General features: G+C 41.1%; 1 protein-coding gene across 2 annotated transcripts in view; it reads right to left on the minus strand.

The window, feature by feature from the left end:
• The window catches only part of PHF8 (PHD finger protein 8), a 102,270-nt gene that overhangs the window by 67,661 nt on the left and 8,390 nt on the right, over nucleotides 1-26,219 (minus strand). For both annotated transcript variants that reach the window (XM_065900610.1, XM_065900609.1), the window contains exons 2-5: nucleotides 4,333-4,418; nucleotides 3,834-3,942; nucleotides 1,587-1,747; nucleotides 611-752 (exon numbers count right to left, since the gene is read on the minus strand). In XM_065900610.1, the coding sequence (XP_065756682.1) occupies nucleotides 611-752; nucleotides 1,587-1,747; nucleotides 3,834-3,942; nucleotides 4,333-4,418 (498 nt within the window). The remainder of the gene's footprint in view (nucleotides 1-610; nucleotides 753-1,586; nucleotides 1,748-3,833; nucleotides 3,943-4,332; nucleotides 4,419-26,219) is intronic.

Raw genomic sequence — 26,219 nt, forward strand, 5'->3', positions numbered from 1 at the left:
ACAGAATCCCAAAGAGCACACAGGATACTTATTTTTGTAAGTCCAGTCAGCATCCTCATTCCACTAAGCTCCAGAATTCCCAAGTCCCAGCTCCATAGCCTTCCCCAGTCAAAGGTGATCATTTCCTCCACTAAATGCTCAGAATCTCCACACCCGGGCCCACTCACTTGGCACATGGTGTATAACAGTATTGTACTGTCCCCATGTTTTAGTGTCTTCTTTATGAGGAACAATTAGAGAAACCTCTCAGGGCTCAGTTCCACGTAAAGAAGTGTTTACCTGGGACAGAGGACCTATCCTGGGAGTTAAACAGTGACCATGCCACAATCTAAACACCAAAAAAAGGTCTAAGAAAGCTGTCCTAAATCTTGAAGGAAACAAAAATTAATTAAAATAACTACTGTATAATCTATCCTATGCTAGAAGTTGTAAAGGAGAAATATGATTTGGTTGTTATAATGTGAGCAGCTACCCTAGAAAGTATAAACCAGCTCCTCATCCCAAAGGAAGAAACCACCGGGAAGAAGGGAAAGGAACACTAATGTACACTCAGTATATCACAAGTCCTAGGCACTTTGTGAGGCTTTTTACTTACCCCTCTCCCTCTTACCTGGTATCAGAGAATTCCAAACTAATGACATTGAGGACTTTTTCCCTCTTCCCGCTATAATAATATTTCACAAAATCACCAAGCTTCATCTTGCAGTCGGCCTGGCGGGTCACATCAATCACATCAATCTCTTTGTCAGAACCTGGAGTAAAGAGATGGATTCTGCACCAAGTCCCAGGGATCAGAGAAGACTCTCACATCCCCTAACCAGTCCCTAAAATGACCTTACACTGAAAACTTCTCACTGTATTTGTATGTGCATAAATGGGAAGTGGGGGTAGGTATTCCTCACACTCTCCTTAGACCTATGTGCCAGGTCCAGGCCTGCTAAGGCAACAGAACTGCCTGACACATAGTCTCACTCACAGTACTATCCACCTGCCTGGGCCCTGCTTCCTCACTTCTCTTCCTAGCCCCCAAAACTCATGTCCAGAACACAACTAGCATGTGAGGGCAAAAGTCAAAGGCTTTCTCATCTCAACAGAGGACAGAGAGGCCATAACAATCCTTGGAATTCCCCAGGTAAAAGATGGGGCTCAGCCTGGGGTTTTGTGGTGTGTTAGGAGGAAAAGGAAGGGTAGGCTAGGATTTTGGTTCCAGCTTTGCCTAAGAATGACTCTGGGGGGCTTCCCTGGTGGCGCAGTGGTTGAGAGTCTGCCTGCTAATGCAGGGGACACGGGTTCGTGCCCCGGTCCGGGAAGATCCCACATGCCGTGGAGTGGCTGGGCCCATTAGCCATGGCTGCTGGGCCTGTGCGTCCGGAGCCTGTGCTCTGCAACGGGAGAGGCCACAACAGTGAGAGGCCCGTGTACCGCCAAAAAAAAAAAAAAAAAAAAGAATGACTCTGGGCAAGGCACTTCACCTCAAATTCCCAAGATGGCTAGAAAGGAAATGCAAAACGTAGACTGGAGGGGAAGGGTCATACGTTTTGATGGGAGTGAACAATGTCACAGTTAAGAGGGTCTGTGGTGCTTACCAACATAGTGTTCCACATCCCTCACAGTGAATGATGGTGAGGGCAGCGTCATCCCCAATCCATCCTTCTTCAAGACCAGGATGGGCACACTGAAGCTATTCTCTTCCAGGAATTCCACGGTCAGCTGACTTCCAGTGGGCTTCAGAATCACTTCATCTGAGCTGTGGGCCACATGAGAGAAAGCCTGAACCCTAGAGGCCCTGCTACTGAAGGCCTCACTGGATGCTGTCACTCACCCAAAGGGTGGGGTCTTCCTGAGGGGACCTAATGTTGGCTGGCAACTAATGAGTGGCATAAACTTCACCTGCCAGGGAAGAAATGACCTATCGAAGGCAAGAAGCCAGGTCACTGGCAGAGGTGGTAAGCTAAATCCAGGATAGCCTGTCAATATGGTGCTCTTCTCTAGATGACAAAGGAAGAAATCACTCAACAGCCTGCCCAGGAAGAAAAGACATACCTGACAAGTTTAGCTAAATTACTCTAACCCAGAGCAGCATTACCCCATTTTAAACACTGGCAAATAAAGAGAAAAGACTGATTTAAAAAACAAAAACAATTTTTATAGCCACTCTCTTGACACACATACTTCGTTAACTAGAAAACAGGAGTTTCTGGTTTTCTTAAAATCATGCTGGAGAAAAGACTGGCTATTTGACAAGTTGTGTTGGGACAAACATCTGGAAAAATATTAAGATCAAAGTCTATCTCACTCTTTAAGTAATTCTAGATGGAACAAAGATCAAATTAGAAAAAATAAAGCCATAGAGTAGTAGAAAAATTATCGGAGAGACAAGGCCCAGTAATCATTATAAATAGTAATAGTAAATTTAAGTAAAAATTAAAATTTTCTGCAAGGAAAGCTATTACAAATCAGTATGAAATAGGCAGTAACCCAACAGAAAAACTGTTAAACAATGTTGAGAAGGCAGTTAACAGAGAAAGAAATAAAGATGACTTATAAATGTATGATAATAGACATGCTTCCTTCATAACTAAAGAAATGCAAGTGGAAACAATGAAATCTCATTTTTTATCTTATCAGAAAGGCAAAAAAGTTTGATAATAAACAGTGTTGGCCAGGATATAGGAAAACAGGTACCCTCACACATTGTCTAGTGGGAGTATGAAATAGTGTGGCCACTTTGAAAACAATCTGGCAATATTTATAAACATTTTTAAAGCACATACCCTTTGACCTAGCAATTTCATTTTTAGGTAGTAAATCTACACATATACTCACCCACATATGCAAAAGCCTAAGTACAAAGACATTCACTGCGCATTTTTTTTCTAATAGCAAAATACTAGAATTGATTTAAATATTCAGCAACAGAGGACTGGTTAAATAAATTATACATCCATACAGTGGAGTACTAAACATCCATGAAAAAGAATGAAGAACATCTGTATATGCTGTTATGGATTGATCTCCATAATTTAGATTTTAAAAAAAGCAAGATGTAGAACAATAAGTGTTTCTGTTTGTGTTTTTTAATAAACAAGGGGACACACACACATATGTTTGTATAAGCAAAAACTATTTCTGAAAGAATGCACAAGAAATTGGTTGACTCTGGAGAAGGGACCTGAGGGGTCTGGGGTAGAAAGGAGACTCACTGCCTTTAAATAAATAAAACAAAATTTATTAAGTTGAAGAAACACTTATAATCCTAAATAACACTTCAATTATAGGAAAGCTGGAAAAGGTCAAATGAATTAAAAACTAAGCAAAAGAGAATGCTTTATTCATTAATTTTTCTAACATTATTTTTGCTCAATTCAAGTAATTTATTTAATAAGCCCATCTTAATTTTCTAAAAGAAAAAAAATTTTTCTTGATTTTAAAAGAAATACATGACTACTCAAAAAAAATTTTTTTCCAAAGAGTTTCATCTTCTCTACAATGAGAGAATTAAACTTTCTGATTTTTAAGACTCCTTCTAGTTATAGCATTCCCTGGGTGCATGTAAATATCCTCTCCTGACTGAGGCGAAAACTGCCTATCTACCAAAAGTTTCTACAAGTGGACCTTAATGTACTCTGCACATCAAATGAAACTCTAGCAATGTTTCTCAGAAACCGACTTAAACAGAAGATCCCTCCCCAGAGGGAACTCACAGAGCCCTGCAGACATCCCCAGATGGTGGAGGTACCCAGTGCGACAGCCAGTGGGAAAGCTGGGAAGAGATGGGCCCCAGCTTCCCAGAGCCCTGGCATTCATTGGCCCTTGGAGTACGGGGTCCTCACCTGTCAAAGGTCCTACTCCGAAGCTCTCGAATGAACGTAGGGCTTCCCGTCTTCACTGGCTTCCCCTTGTGTGTATCATGGCCTTTTGAAGATACACGGCGTTTTTTCACTAAGTCAGTAAAAGACAAGACACTGTCAGCCAAAATGGCTACAGGCTATGGTTCCAAGAGCAAACGCCTCAGCAGATCCTGCTTCTCTTCCAATCTAACAACCCCTTGCATCATCTGGAGTCAAGGAGGCCCTCACAGTCTCAGTAAAGCTCTTGGTGAGGATAGGTGCTTCCTCTGGGGAATCCCTAAGTAAGGGAGGGAGGTGAAACTCTGCATTTCTGCCCTCTCAGTGGAGCAGCTGCTGGCCTGCAGGGCCTACACAGGCTTCTGCTATTTCCCAAGAGAGACAAATCTGAAGCACTGACAAAAAGGCAATTTTCCTTCCAAGCTTCCTTTGCTTTGTCTCTCCTCTGGACTGCCTTCTCTTAAAAACTCCAAGATCTACTTACTGATGGAGGGCCCATGTAAGACCTCACAATTGGGGCAGTGGTAGAGGTCAATGTCAGCAGCCTTCTCCTCTTCAACACCAACACAACTAGAAAAGAGAAAATCAGACAAGGTTTGTGGAAATTTTACTTTTTGTAAGGTCTAGAACTGTGCTGTTCAGTACACAATTAAGTAAAATTTTAAATGCAGTTCCTCCATCACACTAGCTACATTTCAAGTGCTCAGTAGCCACACGCGGTTACCATATTGGGCAGATTATCAAACTTTTTTGTCAATGCAAAAAGTTCTATTGGACCAAATGGTCTAAAATAATTATCACAGAGCTAAAAATGTACAGACAATAAAGCTTCATTAAGACTCAGAATGGGGATGGGTTGGAAGATGGCGGAAGAGTAAGACGTGGAGATCGCCTTCCTCCTCACGGATACACCAGAAATAAATCTACACGTGGAACAACTCCTACAGAACACCTACTGAAGGCTGGCAGAAGACCTCAGACCTCCCAAAAGGCAAGAAACTCCCCACGTACCTGGGTAGGGCAAAAGAAAAAAAGAAAAAACAGAGACAAAAGAATAAGGACGGCACCTGCACCAGTGGGAGGGAGCTGTGAAGGAGGAAAAGTTTCCACACACTAGGAAGCCCCTCCGCGGGTGGAGACTGCGGGAGGCGGAGGGGGGAGTTTCGGGACCGCGGAGTAGTGCACAGCGACGGGTGCGGAGGGCAAAGCGGGGAGATTCCTGCACAGACGATCGGTGCCGACCAGCACTCACCAACCCGAGAGGCTTGTCTGCTCACCCGCCGGGGCGGGCGGGGCTGTGAGCTGAGGCTCGGGTTTCGGTTTTGGACGGAGCGCAGGGAGAGGACTGGGGTTGCCGGCTTGAACATAGCCTGAAGGGGTTGGTGCGCCACGCCTAGCCGGGAGGGAGTTCGGGGGAAAAGCCTGCACCGCCGAAGAGGCAAGAGACTTTTTCTTCCCTCTTTGTTTCCTGGTGCGCGAGGAGAGGGGTTTAAGAGCGCTGCTTAAAGGAACTCCAGAGACGGGCGCGAGCCGCGGCTAAAAGCGCGAACCCCAGAGACGGGCGCGAGCCGCGGCTGAGGGCGCGAGCCCCCGAGACGGGCGCGAGCCGCGGCTGGAAGCGCGAACCCCAGAGACGGGCGCGAGCCGCGGCTAGAACCGCGGAACCCAGAGACGGGCGGGAGACGCTAGGGCTGCTGCTGCCGCCACCAGGGGGGGCTGTGTGCGAGCACAGGTCACTCTCCATGCCCCTCTTCCGCGGAGCCTGTGCAGGCCACCACAGCCAGGTTCCAGGGATTCAGGGACAACTTCCCCGGGAGTACGCACGGCGGGTCTCAGGCTGGTGCAATGTCACGCCGGCCTCTGCAGGCCCCCCCCCCACCCCGCACGCAGTGCCCCTCCTTCCCCCATCCCCCAACCCCTGGCCTGAGTGAGCCGGAGCCCCCGAATCAGCGGCTCCTTTAACCCCGTCCTGTCTGAGCAAAAAACAGACGCCCTCCAGCAACCTGCGCGCAGGGGCAGGGCCGGGTACAAAGCTGAGCTCCTGTGAGCAGTGAGAGCAGGGAGGATAGGGGGAGGTCTCTCCCGGCAGCCGCGGAGGCGGCAGATTGAAGCTCCACAATCAACTTGATGTGCCCTGCATCTGTGGAATACCTGAATAGACAGGGAGTGATCCCAAATTGAAGAGGTGGAATTTAGGAGCGAGATCTGTGATTTTTTTCCCTTTTCCTCTTTTTGTGAATGTGTGCGTGTATGCTTCTGGGTGAGATCTTGTCTGTATACTCTTGCTTCCACCATTTGTCCTAGGGCTCTATCCGTCCATGGTTTTTTTAAAAAAATTTCTTTTCTTAATAATTAATTTTAATTGTAATAACTTTATTGTACTTTACCTTCGTTCTTTCTTTCCTTCCTTCCTTTCCTCCTTTAGACAGCGAATCACCCCAGGTTGAGGAGGTGGTCTCTGGGAGCAGGATTTATGATTTTTCCCCCTTTGCCTCTTTTTGTGAACGTGTATGTGTATGCTTCTGTGTAAGATTTTCTCTGTATAGCTTTGTTTCCAACATTTGTCCTAGGGTTCTATCCGTCCCTTTTTTTTTTTCTAAATATTTTTTAGCTCAATAACTATATTATACTTTATTTTATTTTTACTGTATCTTCTTGCTTTCTGTCTTTTTTCCTTCTTTCCCTCCTTCCTTCCTTCCTTCCTCCCTCCCTCCTTTCTTTCCTTCTTTGCTTCTTTCTTCCTTCCTTCCTTTCCTCCTTTCCTTCTTTCTTTCCTCATACTTCTACTAATTCTCTCTACATTTTCTCCTTCTTTCCCTCCTTCCTTCCTTCCTTCCTCCCTCCCTCCCTCCTTTCTTTCTTTCTTTGTATCTTTCTTCCTTCCTTCCTTTCCTCCTTCCCTTCTTTCTTTCCTCATACTTCTACTAATTCTCTCTACATTTTCTCCTTCTTTCCCTCCTTCCTGCCTCCCTCCCTCCCTCCTTTCTTTCCTGCTTTGCTTCTTTCTTCCTTCCTTCCTTTCCTCCTTTCCTTCTTTCTTTCCTCATACTTCTACTAATTCTCTCTACTTTTTCTCCCTTTTATTCTGAGCCGTGTGGATGAAAGGCTCTTGGTGCTCCAGCCCAGGAGTCAGGGCTCTGCCTCTGAGGTAGGAGAGCCAACTTCAGGACACTGGTCCACAAGAGACCTCCCAGCTCCACATAATATTAAACGGTGGAAATCTCCCAGACACCTCCATCTTAACACCAGCACCCAGCTTCACTCAACGACCAGCAAGCCACAGTGCTGGACAACCTATGACAAACAACTAGCAAAACAGGAACACAACCCCACCCATTAGCAGAGAGGCTGCCTAAAATCATAATAAGGCCACAGACACCCCAAAACACACCACCAGACGTGAACCTGCCCACTAGAGAGACAAGATCCAGCCTCATCCAGCACAACACAGGCACTAGTCCCCTCCACCAGGAAGCCTACACAACCCACTGAAACAACCTTAGCCACTGGAGACAGACATCAAAAACAACGGGAACTACGAACGTGCAGCCTGCAAAAAGGAGACCCCTAACACAGTAAGATAAGCAAAATGAGAAGACAGAAAAACACACAGCAGATGAAGGAGCAAGATAAAAACCCACCAGACCTAACAAATGAAGAAGAAATAGGCAATCTACCTGAAAAAGAATTCAGAATAATGATAGTAAGGATGATCCGAAATCTTGGAAGTAGAATGGACAAAATGCAAGAAGCAGTTAACAAGGACCTAGAAGAAATAAAGATGAAACAAGCAACGATGAACAAGGCAATAAATGAAATTAAAAGTACTCTAGATGGGATCAATAGCAGAATAACTGAGGCAGAAGAACGGATAAGTGACCTGGAAGATAAAGTAGTGGAAATAACTACTGCAGAGCAGAATAAAGAAAAAAGAATGAAAAGAACTCAGGACAGTCTCAGAGACCTCTGGGACAACATTAAACGCACCAACATTCGAATTATAGGGGTTCCAGAAGAAGAAGAAAAAAAGAAAGGGACTAAGAAAATATTTGAAGAGATTATAGTTGAAAACTTCCCTAATATGGGAAAGGAAATAGTTAATAAAGTCCAGGAAGCACAGAGAGTCCCATACAGGATAAATACAAGGAGAAATACGCCAAGACACATATTAATCAAACTATCAAAAATTAAACAAAAAGAAAGCATATTAAAAGCAGCAAGGGAAAAACAACCAATAACACACAAGGGACTCCCCATAAGGTTAACAGCTGATCTCTCACCAGAAACCCTACAAGCCAGAAGGGAGTGGCAGGACATACTGAAAGTGATGAAGGAGAAAAACCTGCAACCAAGACTACTCTACCCAGCAAGAATCTCATTCAGATTTGATGGAGAAATTAAAACCTTTACAGACAAGCAAAAGCTGAGAGAGTTCAGCACCACCAAACCAGCTTTACAACAAATGCTAAAGGAACTTCTCTAGACAAGAAACGCAAGAGAAGGAAACGACCTATAATAATGAACCCAAAACAATATAGAAAATGGGAATAGGAACATACATATCGATAATTACCTTAAATGTAAATGGACTAAATGCTCCCACCAAAAGACACAGATTGGCTGAATGGATACAAAAACAAGACCCTTATATATGCTGTCTACAAGAGACCCACTTCAGACCTAGAGACACATACAGACTGAAAGTAAGGGGATGGAAAAAGATATTCCATGCAAATGGAAACCCAAAGAAAGCTGGAGTAGCAATTCTCATATCAGACAAAATAGACTTTAAAATAAGGACTATTAAAAGGGACAAAGAAGGACACTACATAATGATCAAGGGATCGATCCAAGAAGAAGATATAACAATTGTAAATATTTATGCACCCAACATAGGAGCACCTCAACACATAAGGCAAATACTAACAGCCATAAAAGGGGAAATCGACAGTAACACATTCATAGTAGGGGACTTCAACACCCCACTTTCACCTATGGACAGATCATCCAAAATGAAAATAAGGAAACACAATCTTTAAATGATACATTAAACAAGATGGACTTAATTGATATTTATAGGACACTCCATCCAAAAACAACAGAATACACATTTTTCTCAAGTGCTCATGGAACATTCTCCAGGATAGATCATATCTTGGGTCACAAATCAAGCCTTGGTAAATTTAAGAAAACTGACATTGTATCAAGTATCTTTTCTGACCACAACGCCATGAGACTAGATATCAATTACAGGAAAAGATCTGTAAAAAATACAAACACATGGAGGCTAAACAATACACTACTTAATAATGAAGTGATCACTGAAGAAATCAAAGAGGAAATCAAAAAATACCTAGAAACAAATGACAATGGAGACACAACGACCCAAAACCTATGGGATGCAGCAAAAGCATTTCTAAGAGGGAAGTTTATAGCAATACAAGCCCACCTTAAGAAGCAGGAAACATCTCGAATAAACAACCTAACCTTGCACCTCAAGCAATTAGAGAAAGAACAAAAAAACCCCAAAGCTAGCAGAAGGAAAGAAATCATAAAAATCAGATCAGAAATAAATGAAAAAGAAATGAAGGAAACAATAGCAAAGATCAATAAAACTAAAAGCTGGTTCTTTGAGAAGATAAACAAAATAGATAAACCACTAGCCAGACTCATCAAGAAAAAAAAGGAGAAGACTCAAATCAACAGAATTAGAAATGAAAAAGGAGAAGTAAGAACTGACACTGCAGAAATAAAAAAAATCATGAGAGATTACTACAAGCAACTCTATGCCAATAAAATGGACAATCTGGAAGAAATGGACAAATTCTTAGAAATGCACAACCTGCCAAGACTGAATCAGGAAGAAATAGAAAATATGAACAGACCAATCACAAGCACTGAAATTGAAACTGTGATTAAAAATCTTCCAACAAACAAAAGCCCAGGACCAGATGGCTTCACAGGTGAATTCTATCAAACGTTTAGAGAAGAGCTAACACCTATCCTTCTCAAACTCTTCCAAAATATAGCAGAGGGAGGAACACTCCCAAATTCCTTCTACGAGGCCACCATCACCTTGATACCAAAACCAGACAAGGATGTCACAAAGAAAGAAAACTACAGGCCAATATCACTGATGAACATAGATGCAAAAATCCTCAACAAAATACTAGCAAACAGAATCCAACAGCACATTAAAAGGATCATACACCATGATCAAGTGGGGTTTATTCCAGGAATGCAAGGATTCTTCAATATATGCAAATCTATCAATGTGATAAACCATATTAACAAATTGAAGGAGAAAAGCCATATGATCATCTCAATAGATGCAGAGAAAGCTTTCGACAAAATTCAACACCCATTTATGATAAAAACCCTCCAGAAAGTAGGCATAGAGGGAACTTTCCTCAACATAATAAGGGCCATATATGAGAAGCCCACAGCAAACATCATCCTCAATGGGGAAAAACTGAGAGCATTTCCACTAAGATCAGGAACAAGATAAGGTTGCCCACTCTCACCACTCTTATTCAACATAGTTTTGGAAGTTTTAGCCACAGCAATCAGAGAAGAAAAGGAAATAAAAGGAATCCAAATCGGAAAAGAAGAAGTAAAGCTGTCACTGTTTGCAGATGACATGATACTATACATAGAGAATCCTAAAGATGCTACCAGAAAACTACTAGAGCTAATCAATGAATTTGGTAAAGTAGCAGGATACAAAATTAATGCACAGAAATCTCTGGCATTCCTATATACTAATGATGAAAAATCTGAAAGTGAAATCAAGAAAACACTCCCATTTACCACTGCAACAAAAAGAATAAAATATCTAGGAATAAACCTACCTAAGGAGACGAAAGACCTCTATGCAGAAAATTATAAGACACTGATGAAAGAAATTAAAGATGATACAAATAGATGGAGAGATATACCATGTTCTTGGATGGGAAGAATCAACGTTGTGAAAATGACTCTACTACTCAAAGCAATCTACAGATTCAATGCAATCCCTATCAAACTACCACTGGCCTTTTTCACAGAACTAGAACAAAAAATTTCGCAATTTGTATGGAAACACAAAAGACCCCGAATAGACAAAGCAATCTTGAGAACGAAAAAAGGAGCTGGAGGAATCAGGCTCCCTGACTTCAGACTATACTACAAAGCAACAGTGATCAAGACACTATGGTACTGGCACAAAAACAGAAAGATAGATCAGTGGAACAGGATAGAAAGCCCAGAGATAAACCCACGCACATATGGACACCTTATCTTTGATAAAGGAGGCAGGAATGTACAGTGGAGAAAGGACAGCCTCTTCAATAAATGGTGCTGGGAAAACTGGACAGGTACATGTAAAAGTATGAGATTAGATCACTCCCTAACACCATACACAAAAATAAGCTCAAAATGGATTAAAGACCTAAATGTAAGGCCAGAGACTATCAAACTCTTAGAGGAAAACATAGGAAGAACACTCTATGACATAAATCACAGCAAGATCCTTTCTGACCCACCTCCTAGAGTAATGGAAATAAAAACAAAAATAAACAAATGGGACCTAATGAAACTTCAAAGCTTTTGCACAGCAAAGGAAACCATAACCAAGACCAAAAGACAACCCTCAGAATGGGAGAAAACATTTGCAAATGAAGCAACTGACAAAGGATTAATCTCCAAAATTTACAAGCAGCTCATGCAGCTCAATAACAAAAAAACAAACAACCCCATCCAAAAATGGGCAGAAGACCTAAATAGACATTTCTCCAAAGAAGATATACAGAATGCCAACAAACACATGAAAGAATGCTCAACATCATTAATCATTAGAGAAATGCAAATCAAAACTACAATGAGATATCATCTCACACCAGTCAGAATGGCCATCATCAAAAAATTTAGAAACAATAAATGCTGGAGAGGGTGTGGAGAAAAGGGGACACTCTTGCACTGCTGGTGGGAATGTGAAATGGTACAGCCACTATGGAGAACAGTATGGAGGTTCCTTAAAAAACTACAAAGAGAATTACCATATGACCCAGCAATCCCACTACTGGGCATATACCCTGAGAAAACCAAAATTCAAAAAGAGTCATGTACCAAAATGTTCATTGCAGCTCTACTTACAATAGCCCGGAGATGGAAACAACCTAAGAGCCCATCATCGGATGAATGGATAAAGAAGATGTGGCACATATACACAATGGAATATTACTCAGCCTTAAAAAGAAATGAAATTGAGCTATTTGTAATGAGATGGATAGACCTAGAGTCTGTCATACAGAGTGAAGTAAGTCAGAAAGAAAATGACAAATACCGTATGCTAACACATATATATGGAATTTAAGGAAAAAAAGTGTCATGAAGAACCTAGGGGTAAGACAGGAATAAAGACGCAGACCTACTGGAGAACGGACTTGAGGATATGGGGAGGGGGAAGGGTGAGTTTTGACAGGGCAAGAGAGAGTCATGGACATATACACACTAACAAACGTAGTAAGGTCGATAGCTAGGGGGAAGCAGCCGCAAGGCACAGGGATATTAGCTCGGGGCTTTGTGACAGCCTGGAGGGGTGGGATGGGGAGAGTGGGAGGGAGGGAGACGCAAGAGGGAAGACATATGGGAACATATGTATATGTATAGCTGATTCACTTTGTTATAAAGCAGAAACTAACACACCATTGTAAAGCAATTATACCCCAATAAAGATGTTTAAAAAAAAAAAGACTCAGAATGGTCAAAGCTGGAAGAGACTCTAGAGCAGTGCTGTCCAGGAGAAATATAATGTGAGTTAAATATGTAATTTTAAATGTTCTAATAGCCACATTAAAAAGGTAAAAAGAAACAGGTGAAATTAAGGTTAATAATAATTTAATATTTTATTAACCAATATATCTAAAATATTATTTCAACATAAAATCAAACATTTAAACTTTATTGAGCTACTTTATTAAATGAAAATGAATGAAAATAGTATTTTATAGTCAACAGTGGTTCCCTCTGAGTGAAGGATTATGGTAACCATTTCTCTCTTATATGTATTTTCTAATTTTCTACAATGAACATGTGTTACTTATTTCATACTGTAATGTCTGAGAAAGATTTATTTAATTTTGAAAATCTGAGTTTGCATGTATGTGAGCTGGTAATCTCACAAAATTTAAAGCCTTCCTCATCAAAGAAGTCATCGGCAGCCCTCCAAAAAACTTCTGGCTAAGATCTCCTAAAATCTTTGGTCAGCCACAGAGAACAGGGAGCATAATAATAAGGCAGAGCTCCAACCATTTCGGCTAAGACTGACTTCCTAGGATCAGGACCCCACCACCTTCCCGAGTGCTAACCCTGTAAACCTGTTGCACATCAATAAATTGAGGACATGTTATTTTATAAAAGGATTGGTCTATTATGAATTGGAAATTAAAAAAAAAAACAAAATACCCTGGGTCCTTCACCTCAGATAGTCTAAGAAGCACTGTGTTAGAACCCGGTCAGGTAGAAGTTGTACATTCTTCCAGACCCTTCTAACTCAGGGCTGGGCTGGGGGTGAACATCTCCCTCACTTTCCAGTGAGACTCTGAGATCATCTCTCCTCTATCCTTGTGTAAGATCTCCTATTCCTCTGAGTTTCATATCATCCAACAATAGCTCTTCCCACTCCTCTTCACTATCAGCTACTCATCTCCCCAACATACCTCTTCACTATCAGCTACTCATCTCCCCAACATACCCTCTTCACTCACTGAAGAACCTGCTCACAGATTCTTCTTCATCCCAAGTCTTGCCAGCCTCCCACGTGACATAATTATGGATATAAAGGCCTAATATCCCAGCCTCTTAGCTCATCGACCTTCTCATCTTCAGAGACTGCTGCCTCCAACTCCCATTTCAGCTACCAACTCTCATGGCCATCCCCCAGACCTTGTCAACACTTGCAACTGCTTCACCTCTGGAATATGAAATGCATACATCACACTCTGACCACAAATACATCCATCCAGCTCTCATTCATTACACCTGTTCTTTGCCCTCAAAAATCCCTTGATCCTACTTTTCACCTGTTCAACTACTGTTGCCTTCACCGTTCTTCCCTATCTAGTTCATAGATTTCATCATTCCTCACTTCAACCATTCTCTTACAGATACCTTCAACTCACTTGCCCCACTGCCTTTACATCACTCCCAAGTGCAAATCCCAACCCTGGCTCAATCCAACTATATAACATTGGACCATTGGACATGGCTAGAGAAAAATCATCCATTGGATTGGTGCCACAATAAATTCACACTGTCCAAAATATGTGAGTCACAGAAAAACCAACACAATATTGAAGGAGAAGAACAAAGTTGGAGGATTGATGCTACCTGACTTGAAGACTTACTATAAAGCTACAGTAATCAAGACAGTGTGGTATTGATGAAAGAATAAACAGATCAATAGAACAGAAAAGAGAGCCCAGAAATAGATCAACAGAAATATAGTCAATTGATCTTTGACAAAGGAGCAAAGGTAATACAATGGAGCAAAGACAGTCTTTTCAACAAATGGTGCTGGAACAACTGGACATACAAACAAATGGAATTAGACACAGACCTTATATCCTTCACAAAAAAGAACTCAAAATGGATCACAGACCTAAATATAAAATGCAAAACTATAAAACTCCTAGAAGACAACATAGGAGAAAATCTAGATAACCTTGGGTTTGGCAATGACTTTTTAGATGCAACACCAAAGGCATAATCCATGAAAAATGAGAACTGATAAACTGGACTTCATTAAAATTAAAAACCCGTCTGTGAAAGGCATTGTCAAGAGAATGAAAAGACAAGCCAAAGACTGGAAGTAAATATTTGCAAAGGACATATCTGATAAAGGCCTGTTATCCAAAATATACAAAGAACTCTTAAAACTCAACAATAAGAAAATGAACAACCTGATTAAAAAATGGGTAAAAGATCTGAGCAGACACCTTACCAAAGAAGATATACAGATGGCAAATAAGCATATGAAAAGGTGCTCCACATCCTGTATCAATAGGACAATGCAAATTAAAACAATGAGATATCACTATACACCTATGAGAATAACCAAAAATCCAGAACACTGACAACACCAAATGCTGGCCAGGAGGTGGAGCGACAGGAACTCTCATTCTTTGCAGGTGGGAATGCAAAAAACAGCCCCTTTGGAATACAGTTTGGCAGTTTTTTACAAAACTAAACATACTCTTACCATACAACCCAGCAATTGTGCTCTCTGGCATTTACTCAAAGTAACTGAAAACTATGTCCACATAACAACGTGCACACAGATGTTTATAGCAACTTTATTCATAATTGCCAAAATTTGGATGCAACCAAGATGTCCTTCAGTAGGTGAATGGATAAACTGTGGTACATCCAGACAATGGAATATTATTCAGCACTAAAAAAAAAAGAGCTATCAAGCCATGAAAAGACATGAAAGAAACTTTGAAAGAAGCCAATCAGGCTACATATTATATGATTCCAACTACATGACATTCTGGAAAAGGCAAAACTATGGGGACAGTAAAAAGATCAGTGGTCATCAGGGATTGGGGGGGGAAGAGAGATGAACAGGCAGAGCACAGAGAATTTTTAGAGCAGTGAAACTATTCTGCTACTAAAATGATATAATGGTGGGTACAAGTTATTATACATTTGCCCAAACCCATAGAATGTATAACACCAAAAGTAAATCCTGATGTAAACTATGGATTTGGGGTGATAATCATGTGTCAATGTAGGTTCATCTACTTTAACAAATGTACCACTCTGGTGGTGGGGGATGTTGATAATGGGGGAGGCTATGCATGTGGGGGCAGGAGGCATATGGGAAACCTCTGTACCTTCCACTCAACTTGGCTGGGAACCTAAAACTACTGTAAAAAATAAAGTCTATTTTAAAAAATCTGGGTCATGCTGCCTGACAATTCTCCTGTATTTCCCTGCTCAGTTCTCTCCACCATCATCCACAATGGCTATTTCAAATCTCTGATCCCCCACTGCCTTCCTCTTCTCTCTCAACAAATGACCCTGCCTCCTACTTCTTAGACAAAATGAAGTAATCAGATGGGAACTACCTCACCTTCTCACACCAAATCTACCTCCTTCTGCATCCTTCTTTTCCTCCTGTTACAACGAAAGAACTATCTTTCCTTCTTTGTAAAGTCAGCTTTTCCACCTGGGTCACATCTTTTTTTTTTTTTTTTTTTAACCTTCTCAATAAATTCCCTCTTCTTTCTCAGTATCTTCAACCTCTCCCTCTCTACCTTCCCCTTCACAATAGCATTTAAACTAGCTCACTGATCTCTGCAAGACCTTCCCTGCCTCCTTTCTGCCCCTCTCTGCCACTTCAGAGCTAAATATCTTCTTTGTTTAATCCTATGCAGCTTCACAATGACTTTTATTTAAATAGGTATTGATTATACATTTTATGAAACTCCAAAGGTACAAAAGTGTATACAGTGAAAAGTCTCTCTCCTACTCCTAGCCACACTGTACTATCCAGAGATGTTCTACCAGGGCCAAACCTATAAAAAGAATTTTTTTGAGTTGCTATGTACAGTTTCTCACCCACTGCTGCTGTCTGATTTTAGTCCCCACCTTCTCTAAAACAGACTTCACTGATATCTTGACCTCCTTACTGAAACATGCAATAAGTACTTCCTTCCTTTATCTCATTTGACCTCCTAGCAGCATTACCACAGTGCTGACCCTGTGCTCTCTCTACTTGACTTCCATAATACCCCATTTGCCCGGGGTCCATCCCTCCAGCTAACATTTAATGAGCATCTGCCAGGCCCTGGTCTAGGTGCTGGAGAGACAAAGACACAGAACAAAGCATACAAAAATCCCTGCCCTCATGGAGCTGACAATCTAGTGGGTGAAGCAGACAAGAAGCAAGATAAATCAGGGTAACCAGTGAAATATATTGTACGTTAGATAGAGGAGTTAAGTAGAAAAATAAAGTAGGAAGGGGAATATGTATGCATGTATATGTAAGTATACATACACACACTGGGTGGTGAGGGGAATGACAGTGGTGCTGAAATTTTAGGTAAGGAAGCCAGGGAAGGACTCACTGACAAAACAATTTTTGTATAAAGACCTGAAGGGAGTAAAGGAGCAAGCCATATGTATATGAGGGAGGAGCATCCCAATTAGAACAGCAAGTACAAAAGCCCTGTGGCAGGAGTGTGCCTAGATTATTAAGTCAACAGAGAGGAGGACAGTGTTCTGGAATAGAGAGAGCAAAGGGGACAATAATAGGTCAGAAAGGCTCATGCAGTAGAGTCCTGTAGGCCAGGGGTCCCCAACCCCCGGGCCTTGGACCAGTACCGGTCTGTGCCCTGTTAGGAACTGGGCCGCACAGCAGGAGGTGAGTGGCAAGCAAGCGGAAGCTTCATCTGCCGTTCCCCATCGCTCCCGTGCACATTACTGCCTGAATCATCCCCCTCCAACCCCGGTCCGTGGAAAAATTGTCTTCTATGAAACCGGTCCCTGGTGCCAAAAAGGTTGGGGACCACAGCTGTAGGACATCATAAAGGACTTTGGCTTTACCTGAGTGAAGAACTGGGTGGAATCCACCAGAGGATTATGAGGATTATGAGCAGGGATGTGATGTGATCTTAATTATGTGTCTGGCTGCTCTGTTTCCCAGTGCATTCTTTTTCTCCTGCCCACTCCTTAAATGTTGACATTCCCTAGGTCCTCTTTTCTAGGCTCTCTTTTCTCCTCACTTTCTCTCATTGGTTTCACTAACTCCCAGGGCTCCATGTGCCCTCTATATAACTATAACTGCAAGCCAGATCTCTTTGCTGAGTTTCAGACCCTCCCTCGAAATTTCTCCTGGATATTTCTACTGGATAGCCCACTTACATAGTACTTCAAATTTAACACGTCCAATTCAATTTCTCCCCCTGCTTGGCCCCTAAACCTGCTCCCTCTCTAAGGCACCATAACCTTACCAGGTGTTTAAGCCAGAAACCTGGCAGCCACTGATGACTTGCCTCTCACCTTCTCCCTCCACTACACCCTGAGTAGGTGTTCAAGCTCAGGACTGTAGACTTTAGGGCCAGACTGCCTGGGTTTACAGCCTAGCTATACTTTCCACTTACTACCTGTGAGATCTTAGGCAAGTTACTTAACTCTATGCCTCCGTTTCTTCATCTCTAAGGTGGGGGTAAAAATTTATATGTGTATTATAATGTTGCTCTCAAAAGTAAATGAGTTAATTTATATAGTGTTTAGAACAGTGCCTGGTACAGAGTAAGTGTTCTGTATGTGATGCTATTATCATCCAAGTTATCACCATGTCCTATCACTTCTATCTCCTAACTGGCCATCAGTTGTATCCTTCTGTCATCCTCACTGCCCCTGCCCTAATCCAGGCCACTATTATCTCTAACTGGGATTACTATCCTGTCCTCCTAACTGGGCTCCTGGCCTCTACTCTGTCCTCACCCAAATGGCCCTCCACAGTACAGCCAAAGTGATCTTTTTAAAATGTAAATTTGATCCTGTCAACCCTTGTTCAAAACCCCTCACATGCTTCCTATTTTTCTTAAGGTAAAGTATAAACTTATGGCCTAAAAGACCCCACCTCTTGCCCTTCACACATAGCATAGGCTATAAAATTTGTGGGGCTGGTGCAAATGAAAATCAGGGGCCCCCAGTTGACAAAGAAAAGCTATTTCCTCTCTTCCATGATCTCTCTCAACTTGCCGTGGGGCTTTTTATTTAATTACTGTCATGTTCCCTTGGGCATGGGGATACTCAAGGGGCAAGCGCAGGCCCTCACAGGCACTCAGGGGCCACGCGCTATGACTTAGTGTGCAGGGTGCATGCACCTGACCCTGACTCTCCAGCACCTGCACCCAGGCCCCGCAACTTAGGCAGCCAGTCGAGAATCCATTCAGGGAGGCAGCAAGAGGTAGGACCACAGGTGAGCTAAAGCTCTAGGTCCCCAGGACAAACTCCACTGTCCCTGGAACCTCACATACAAAACACAAATTCAAAGGTATAATTATTAAGAATTTCAAGACTACAACCACAGAGCATTAAACTTCAAGCATGGGCATGGGGCCCCCTTCCAAATATGAGGCTGTGTGTGACTACAGCGGTCACACACCCATGAAGCCAGCCCTGCTCTAAAACCCAGCTCGACTCTCAGCACCATGCTCTTTCTGGTCTCTGGGACTCATCACACATGGCTCCCTGTGCCTAGAACATTCCTTCCCTTCCTCTTCCCTACTGCCATGCCTCGCCCCCCTAACTATCCATATTTCAGCACTCACCCTGCAGACTTGCAACTGCCCATTTACTTGCTATCTGCCCCTACTACATACAGCAGACAGCATCTCTTGTTCACCCCAAGTCCTCACCTTATCCATCTCCCAGTCTTGCTTTATTTATTATTCAACCCAATTCATTGGGCTAGATAATATCTCACATCAGGAAAGCATATGGATGAAAATCAGGCTTCTGGCTGCACTGTCTCAGTAATTATTACCTGGACCAAGGTTCCTAAATGCTGTTTTGCTTCCTTAGTAAAGAGGACAATTATCACAGCACCAGGTCTCAAGATTAAGATGAATTATCCCCAACATGTGCCACAGAACCTGGCACATGTTAGGAACTCAGTATTTGGATGTAAGTGGGTGCATAAATTCAATAAATATTGACTGAAAATAGCTACTGCCCTCATGGAGTGGACATTCTAGAGGGGGAGACAGGTGGTACCAAAAGTTTCATAAGGGCTATAGTAAATAAAGTATATTTACTTTATTTATAAAGTAAATAAAGCAGGGTAAGGGGATGGTGAGAGAATTTGAAGCCTGCATAGAAGGAGTTGAGGAGAAAAGTGAACTGTGAATATGTTATCACACATATATTAACACATCTCATCTCTACAACAAATCAGGGCATTCTGTACAGTATTTAGAGGCACAAAGTGCAGACTTGGGAGCCAAACTGCCTGGGTTTAAATCTCACCTCTGCCACTTACTAGCTGTGTGAACTTAGGCAATTTATTTAACTTTGCTGTGCCTCAGTTTCTGCATCTATAAAAGAAGAATATTAATAGTACCCCACCTCATAGAGTTGTTAGGCTTAAATGAGCTAAAGTAGGTAAAGAACTGAGAGTACTTGGGACAAAGTATTAGCTATCATCATTATTAATATTATTCTAATTTAACACATAAGAAATCTGAGTGGTTAAGGAACTTTTTGGTCATTACAAAACTAATAAATAGCAGAGCAGGATAAAAATCCAGATCCATCTGACTCCACTATACCACTACAATACATAACTAGAATATAATGTGGGGTTATTAGTAGAGTCAAGTGCTATGAGAACACAAAAGTGGGCATTCAATCCTTCCAGGGATGTGGAACTGAGGTGGGGGCTGAGGGCTGGACAAGCTTGAGAGGTGACAAGATTGCCCAGGATCCTGTCTAGCTTCTTATCTGCTCAACCTCTGCTCTCTGAGGATTCCCAAAGAGCCGGGTCCTGTCACCACCTGTGCCTTGGAAAAACAATGTCTTCATTCATCAATAAAGAGGAAAAAGAACATATTTTACCCTTCTTCATTATTCACAAAATATCAGAAAATCCAAGTCAATTTCTAGTTTCCTGCAACACCTTGATCAGGCCAAGCACAATGTATAAAAACATGGATGACCCATCCCGAGATGCTGAGGCACCCACCATTCGCACTAGTGGCCCCCCTGCCTCCAAGCACATAGGACTTGGAGGAGTACAAAGGATACTGAGCAAGTTTCAGTGCACCAGGGATGTTTCTTTTTGTTCTACCCAGTCCCTGGCACATAAGTTTGCCAATAACAGGCTTCACTAAATGCTGGATGCACCAACAGAATCACTCCATGTGCACTGACATGCAGGCAAACAGGCTGTAATCTCTATCTCCCAAAAAACCCAACCAAACAAAAAATCCTCTTGTGACCCTTTCTGTCACTGCCCCGTTACTCTATTCCCCTGTATACCAAAACTCCTCAAAACAGAGTCATCCTTGAGTCCTTTCACAACTCCAATCCAATCTGTCAGCAAATCCTGTATCAATATACATTCAAAATCCAACCACTTCTCATCACCACTGACTCCAGTCCAAGTCACCATTGCCTAATTAGACCAGTGTTTCTCAAATATTCGGGCACATCAGAAACACCTGGAGGGCTTGTTAAGACAGATTCCTAGGCCTCATCTCCAGAGATCCTGATTTGGTAGATGTGGGGTGGGGCCCAGAAACGTGCATTTCTAACAAGGTTGTGGGTGATGCTGATGCTGCTGGTGCAGGGACCACATTTTAAGAAATAATGATCTACAGTGATCCCCAAACTCTCCCTGCTTCATCCCATACTCACCTTGAGTCTGTCCTCACAACAGCCAAAGCCTAAACCAGATCACAACTCTCCTCTGCTCAAAATCCTTCTATGGCTCCCATCCTATCTGGAGTGAAAACCAAGTTCTTACAATGGCCCATAGGACCCTATACCTGTGGTTCTCAAACTTTAGTGTGCATCAGAATCACCTGGAAGGCTTGTTAAACCATAGATTCCTGGGCCCCACCAGGAATTGGCAGGTCTGGGGTAGGACAATGGAATTTGCCTAACCAGTTTCCAGGTGATGCTGATCCTGCTGGTCCTACTTGGAGAACCACTGCCCTACATGACTTGCACCCCCACCCCCACCCCCAGCCCCTATCATCAGCTTCTACTACTCTCCCCTCACTCTGTCTAATAACATTGGTCCCTTTGCTATAAGGGGAATAGTAACATGTCAGGTGTGCTCCCCACTCAGTGATGCCTCTGTTTCCAAAAATATTTTCATTTAGCTCCCATAACTCAGTCCTGGGCATCATGCCTATCAGACCTGATCTGAATTTTCATAATACTCCTCTTGGATACTGACCACCCATCCTTTGGTACATGTTTGCCATCCCAAATTTCTTCTAGGTGGGTTGGGGCAAAACTTATGCTACCCCACTGGTGAAGGAATTCTGATTCCTTCTGTTGTTCTGTATTCTGATTGTGGTGGTTACATGAATCTACAAGTGTGATAAAATTGTATAGAACTAAATACACATACACACACACAAATGAATGCATGTAAAACTGGTGAAACTGAAATAAGATTGGTGAATTGTACCAAGGTCAGTTTCTTGCTTTTGATATTATACTGTAGTTATATAAGATATCACCATGGGGGAAACTGGGTAAAGGTACAAAGGCCCTCCACATACATTTTTTGCAACTTCCTATGAATCTATAATTATTAAAAAATAAAATTTATTTTTTTTAAATATGTCACTCCAAGAGACATCCTGTGAGCCCTGACAGAGCAGGCTGTCCTTCTGATACTTCTAACTCCACACCCTATAAGACTTTCTCCAGGGCAGGGATTCTGCAGCCCATACATTGTATCATAGTAAACCCTGAATATGAATGCTAGGCCTTCTCTTCCCTTTGCTACACACTCCTAAAGCTGTGTAGCAGCTGCTTCAGCTGCTTCAAAAAGCGTGATGTCCATTTTAATCTGATTTCACTTTGAACAAAAATGTGGAGTGTGTGTGAGTTTATAAGCCTGATTTTCTCTATCTCCCACAGCACCTTGAAAATGGCTTAACTTGAACAGTGCTTTATACTATCTATAGTATTATATCCTATAGCAAGAGTCCAAGGGACCCAGGTTTGACTTGTGGTTGAGCAACTAACTGGCTATGTAGCTCTGAGCAAGCTATTTAGCCTCATGAGAGAAAATAATAGCTCCAAAGAGCTATTTTAAAGATTAATTGGTCACTTCTGGTTCTGGAATAATGGAGTAAACACACTTCTCGCTATTACTCCCACTAAATACAGCTAAAAATCTTGGACATTAAAAAAAAAAAGGTAAGACGACTCTGAAAGATGGAGAGAAGGCAGCCTGACTAGATGACAGCAGGATCTGAAGTAGTGAGTGCCAACAGAGAGCAACTGGGGGAACCTGGACTTCTACTCCTACCTGGCAGTAAAGAAGTAGTACCCCCTTCCCCTGCCACTGAAGTGCAGTGTCTGAAGAGGCTCGCAAAAACATAAGATATAATAATATCCAGAATCTCATAACATAATACCCAAAATATTCAAGATATAATGAAAATAATCACTCATCATATCAAGAACAAGAAAAATCACAACTTGAATGAGCAAAGAAAATCAATCTCAACAATGAGATGGCACAGATGTTGGAATTATCTGATAAGGATTTTAAAGAAGCAACCACAAAAACGCTTCAAAGAACAATTACAAACATGCCTGAAACAAATGAATAAATAAAAAGTGTTAGCAAAAAATAGAATCTCTGCAAAGAAATAGAAGACATAGAAAAGAACCAATGGCACTTCTAGAAAAAAACTATAGTAACTTAAATGAAAACTCACTGCATGGGCTCAATAGCAGAATGTAGACAACAGAGAAAAAAAAATAGTAAACCTGAAGATAGAACAATAAAAATTATCCAATCTGAACAACAGAAAGAAAATAGACTGAACTACGAACAACTATAAGTCAACAAATTGGACAACCTAGAAGAAATAGATAAATTCTTAGAAATATACAACCTGCCAAGACTGAATCGGGAAGAAATAGAAAATTTGAAGAGATGAGTTACTAGTAAGGAGATTGAATCGGTAATAAAAAAAACACCCAACGAAGAGAAACCTAGGACCAGATGGCCATTTGGTGAATCTTACCAAACATTTAAAGAAGAATTACCACCAATTTTTCTCAAACTCTTTAAAAAAATCAAAAAGAAGGGAACACTCCAGAACTCATTTTATGAGGCCAGCATTACCCTGATACCAAAGCCAGATAAGGACACTACAAGAAAAGAAAACTACAGGCCAATATCCCTGATGAATACACACGGAAAAATTCTCAATAAAATACTAGCAAACTGAATTCAGCAGCACACTAAAGGGAACATTTCCCATGATCAAATGGGATTTATCCTTAAAATACAAAGCTGGTTCAACATACGCAAATCAATAAAGGTGACACATCACATTAATAGAATGAAAGAAAAAAGTGATCTCAAAAGAAGATGCAGAAAAAACATCTGACAAAATTCAGCACTTACTCATGATTAAAAAAAACACTCAATGGGGTACAGAAGAAATGCACCTCAACATAATAAAGGCCATATATGACAAGCCTAGAGCTAACATCAGACTCAATGGTGAATGGTTGAAAGCTTTTCCTCTAAGATCAGGAACAAGACAAGGGTGCCCACTCTCACCACTTCTATTCAACAGAGTACTGGAAATCCCAGCCAGAGCAATCAGTCAAGGGGAAAAAAAGGCATCAGAATTGACAAGGAAGAAGGAAGAAGGAATCTGCAAATCTCTATTTGCAGATGACATGATTTTATATATAGAAAATCCTAAAAATTCCATCCAAAAACTGTTAGAGCTAATCAATGAATTATGTAAAGTTGCAGGATAAAAAAATTAACATGCAAAAATCAATAGCATCTCTATACACTAAAAACACATTGTCTAAAAAAGAAATAAAGAAAACAATCCCATTTACAATAATGTCAAAAACTATAAAATATTTAGGAATAAATTTAACCAAGAAGGTGAAAGATCTCTACACTGAAAACTACAAGACATCAATGAAAGAAATTGAGGAAAACACAAAGAAATGGAAAGATATCCTGTGTTCATGGATTGGAAGAATCAATACTGTTAAAATGTCCACACTACCCAAAGCCATCTATAGATTCAAAACAATCCTTATCAAGATTCCAACAGTATTTTTTTACAAAAGTAGAAAAAACAATCTTCAAATTCATATGGAATCACAAGGGACCCAGAATAGCCAAAGCAATCCTGACAAAGAAGAAGAAAGTGGGAAACATCACATTTCCTGATTTCAAACTGTATTATAAAGCTACAGTAATCAAAACAGTATGGTACCAGCATAAATACAGACACATAGACCAATGGAACAGTATTGAGAGCCCAGAAATAAACCCATGCATACACAGTCACATAATATTTGACAAGGGAGCCAAGAACACTCAGTGGAGAAAAGACGGTCTCTTCAGTGAATGGTGCTGGGAAAACTGGATATTCACATGTAAAAGAATGAAAACAGACCCCTGACTTACACCACTCACAAAAATTAACTCGAAATGGATTAAAGAGTTAAATGTAAGACCTGAAACCATGAAACTTCTAGAAGAAAACATAGGAAAAAAGCTCCTTAACATGCATCTTGGCAATGATATTTTGGATATGACATCTAAAGCACAAAGTGACAAAATCAAAAATAAATTAAAAATTTAGTTTGACCACATCAAACTAAAAAGTTTCTGCACAGCAAAAAAAAAAAGAAAGAAAGAAATCATCAAGATAAAAAGGTAACCTATGGAATAGGAGAATATACTTGCAAATCATATGTTAAATAAGAGGTTAATATTCAAAATAAATGAAGAACTCATACAGCCCAATAGCAAAAAAAAAAAAAAAGTCTGGTTATAAGTGGGCAGACTAACTGAATAGGTATTTTTACAAAGAAGACATACAAATGGCCAACAGGTACATGAAAAGGTGCTCAACATCACTAATCATCAAGGAGATGCAAACCTAAACCACAATGAGATATCATCTCACACCCATTATAATGGCTTTTCAAAAAGACAAGGGATAACAAATGTTGATGAGGACATGGAGAAAAGGGAACCTTTGTGCACTGCTGGGATTGCAAACTGGTGCAGCCACTTACAGTATGGAAATTCCTCAAAAAATTAAAAATATAACTATCATATGATCCAGCAATTCCACTTCTAGGTATCTATCTGAAAGAAACAAAAACTATGTTAAAGAGATATCTGCACCTCCATATCCACTGCAGACTTATTTATAATAACTGAACCATGGAAACAACCTAAATGTCCATCAAAAGATGAATGGATAAAAAAATATAATATATGTATATATAAATACACCACACACACACACACACACACACACACACACACACACACACAATGGAGTACTATTCAGTCATAAAAAAGAAGAAAATCCTGACAGTTGCAACAACACGGACAGCCCCTGAAGGCATTATGCTAAATGAAGTAAGTCAGACAAAGGCAAATATTCTATGATCTCACTTACATGTGAAATCTAAAAAAACAAAACCCAAACTCATAGAAAAAGTGAGATTTGTGGTTACCCTCCAGAGGTGGGGGTGGGGTGGGAGAAGTGGATGAAGGTGGTCAAAAGGTACAAACTTCCACTTATAAGATATATAAGTACTGAGGATGTAATGTACAACATGATG

Source organism: Phocoena phocoena, chromosome X (assembly GCF_963924675.1).
Source record: "Phocoena phocoena chromosome X, mPhoPho1.1, whole genome shotgun sequence".
NCBI classification, from domain to species: Eukaryota; Metazoa; Chordata; class Mammalia; order Artiodactyla; family Phocoenidae; genus Phocoena; species Phocoena phocoena.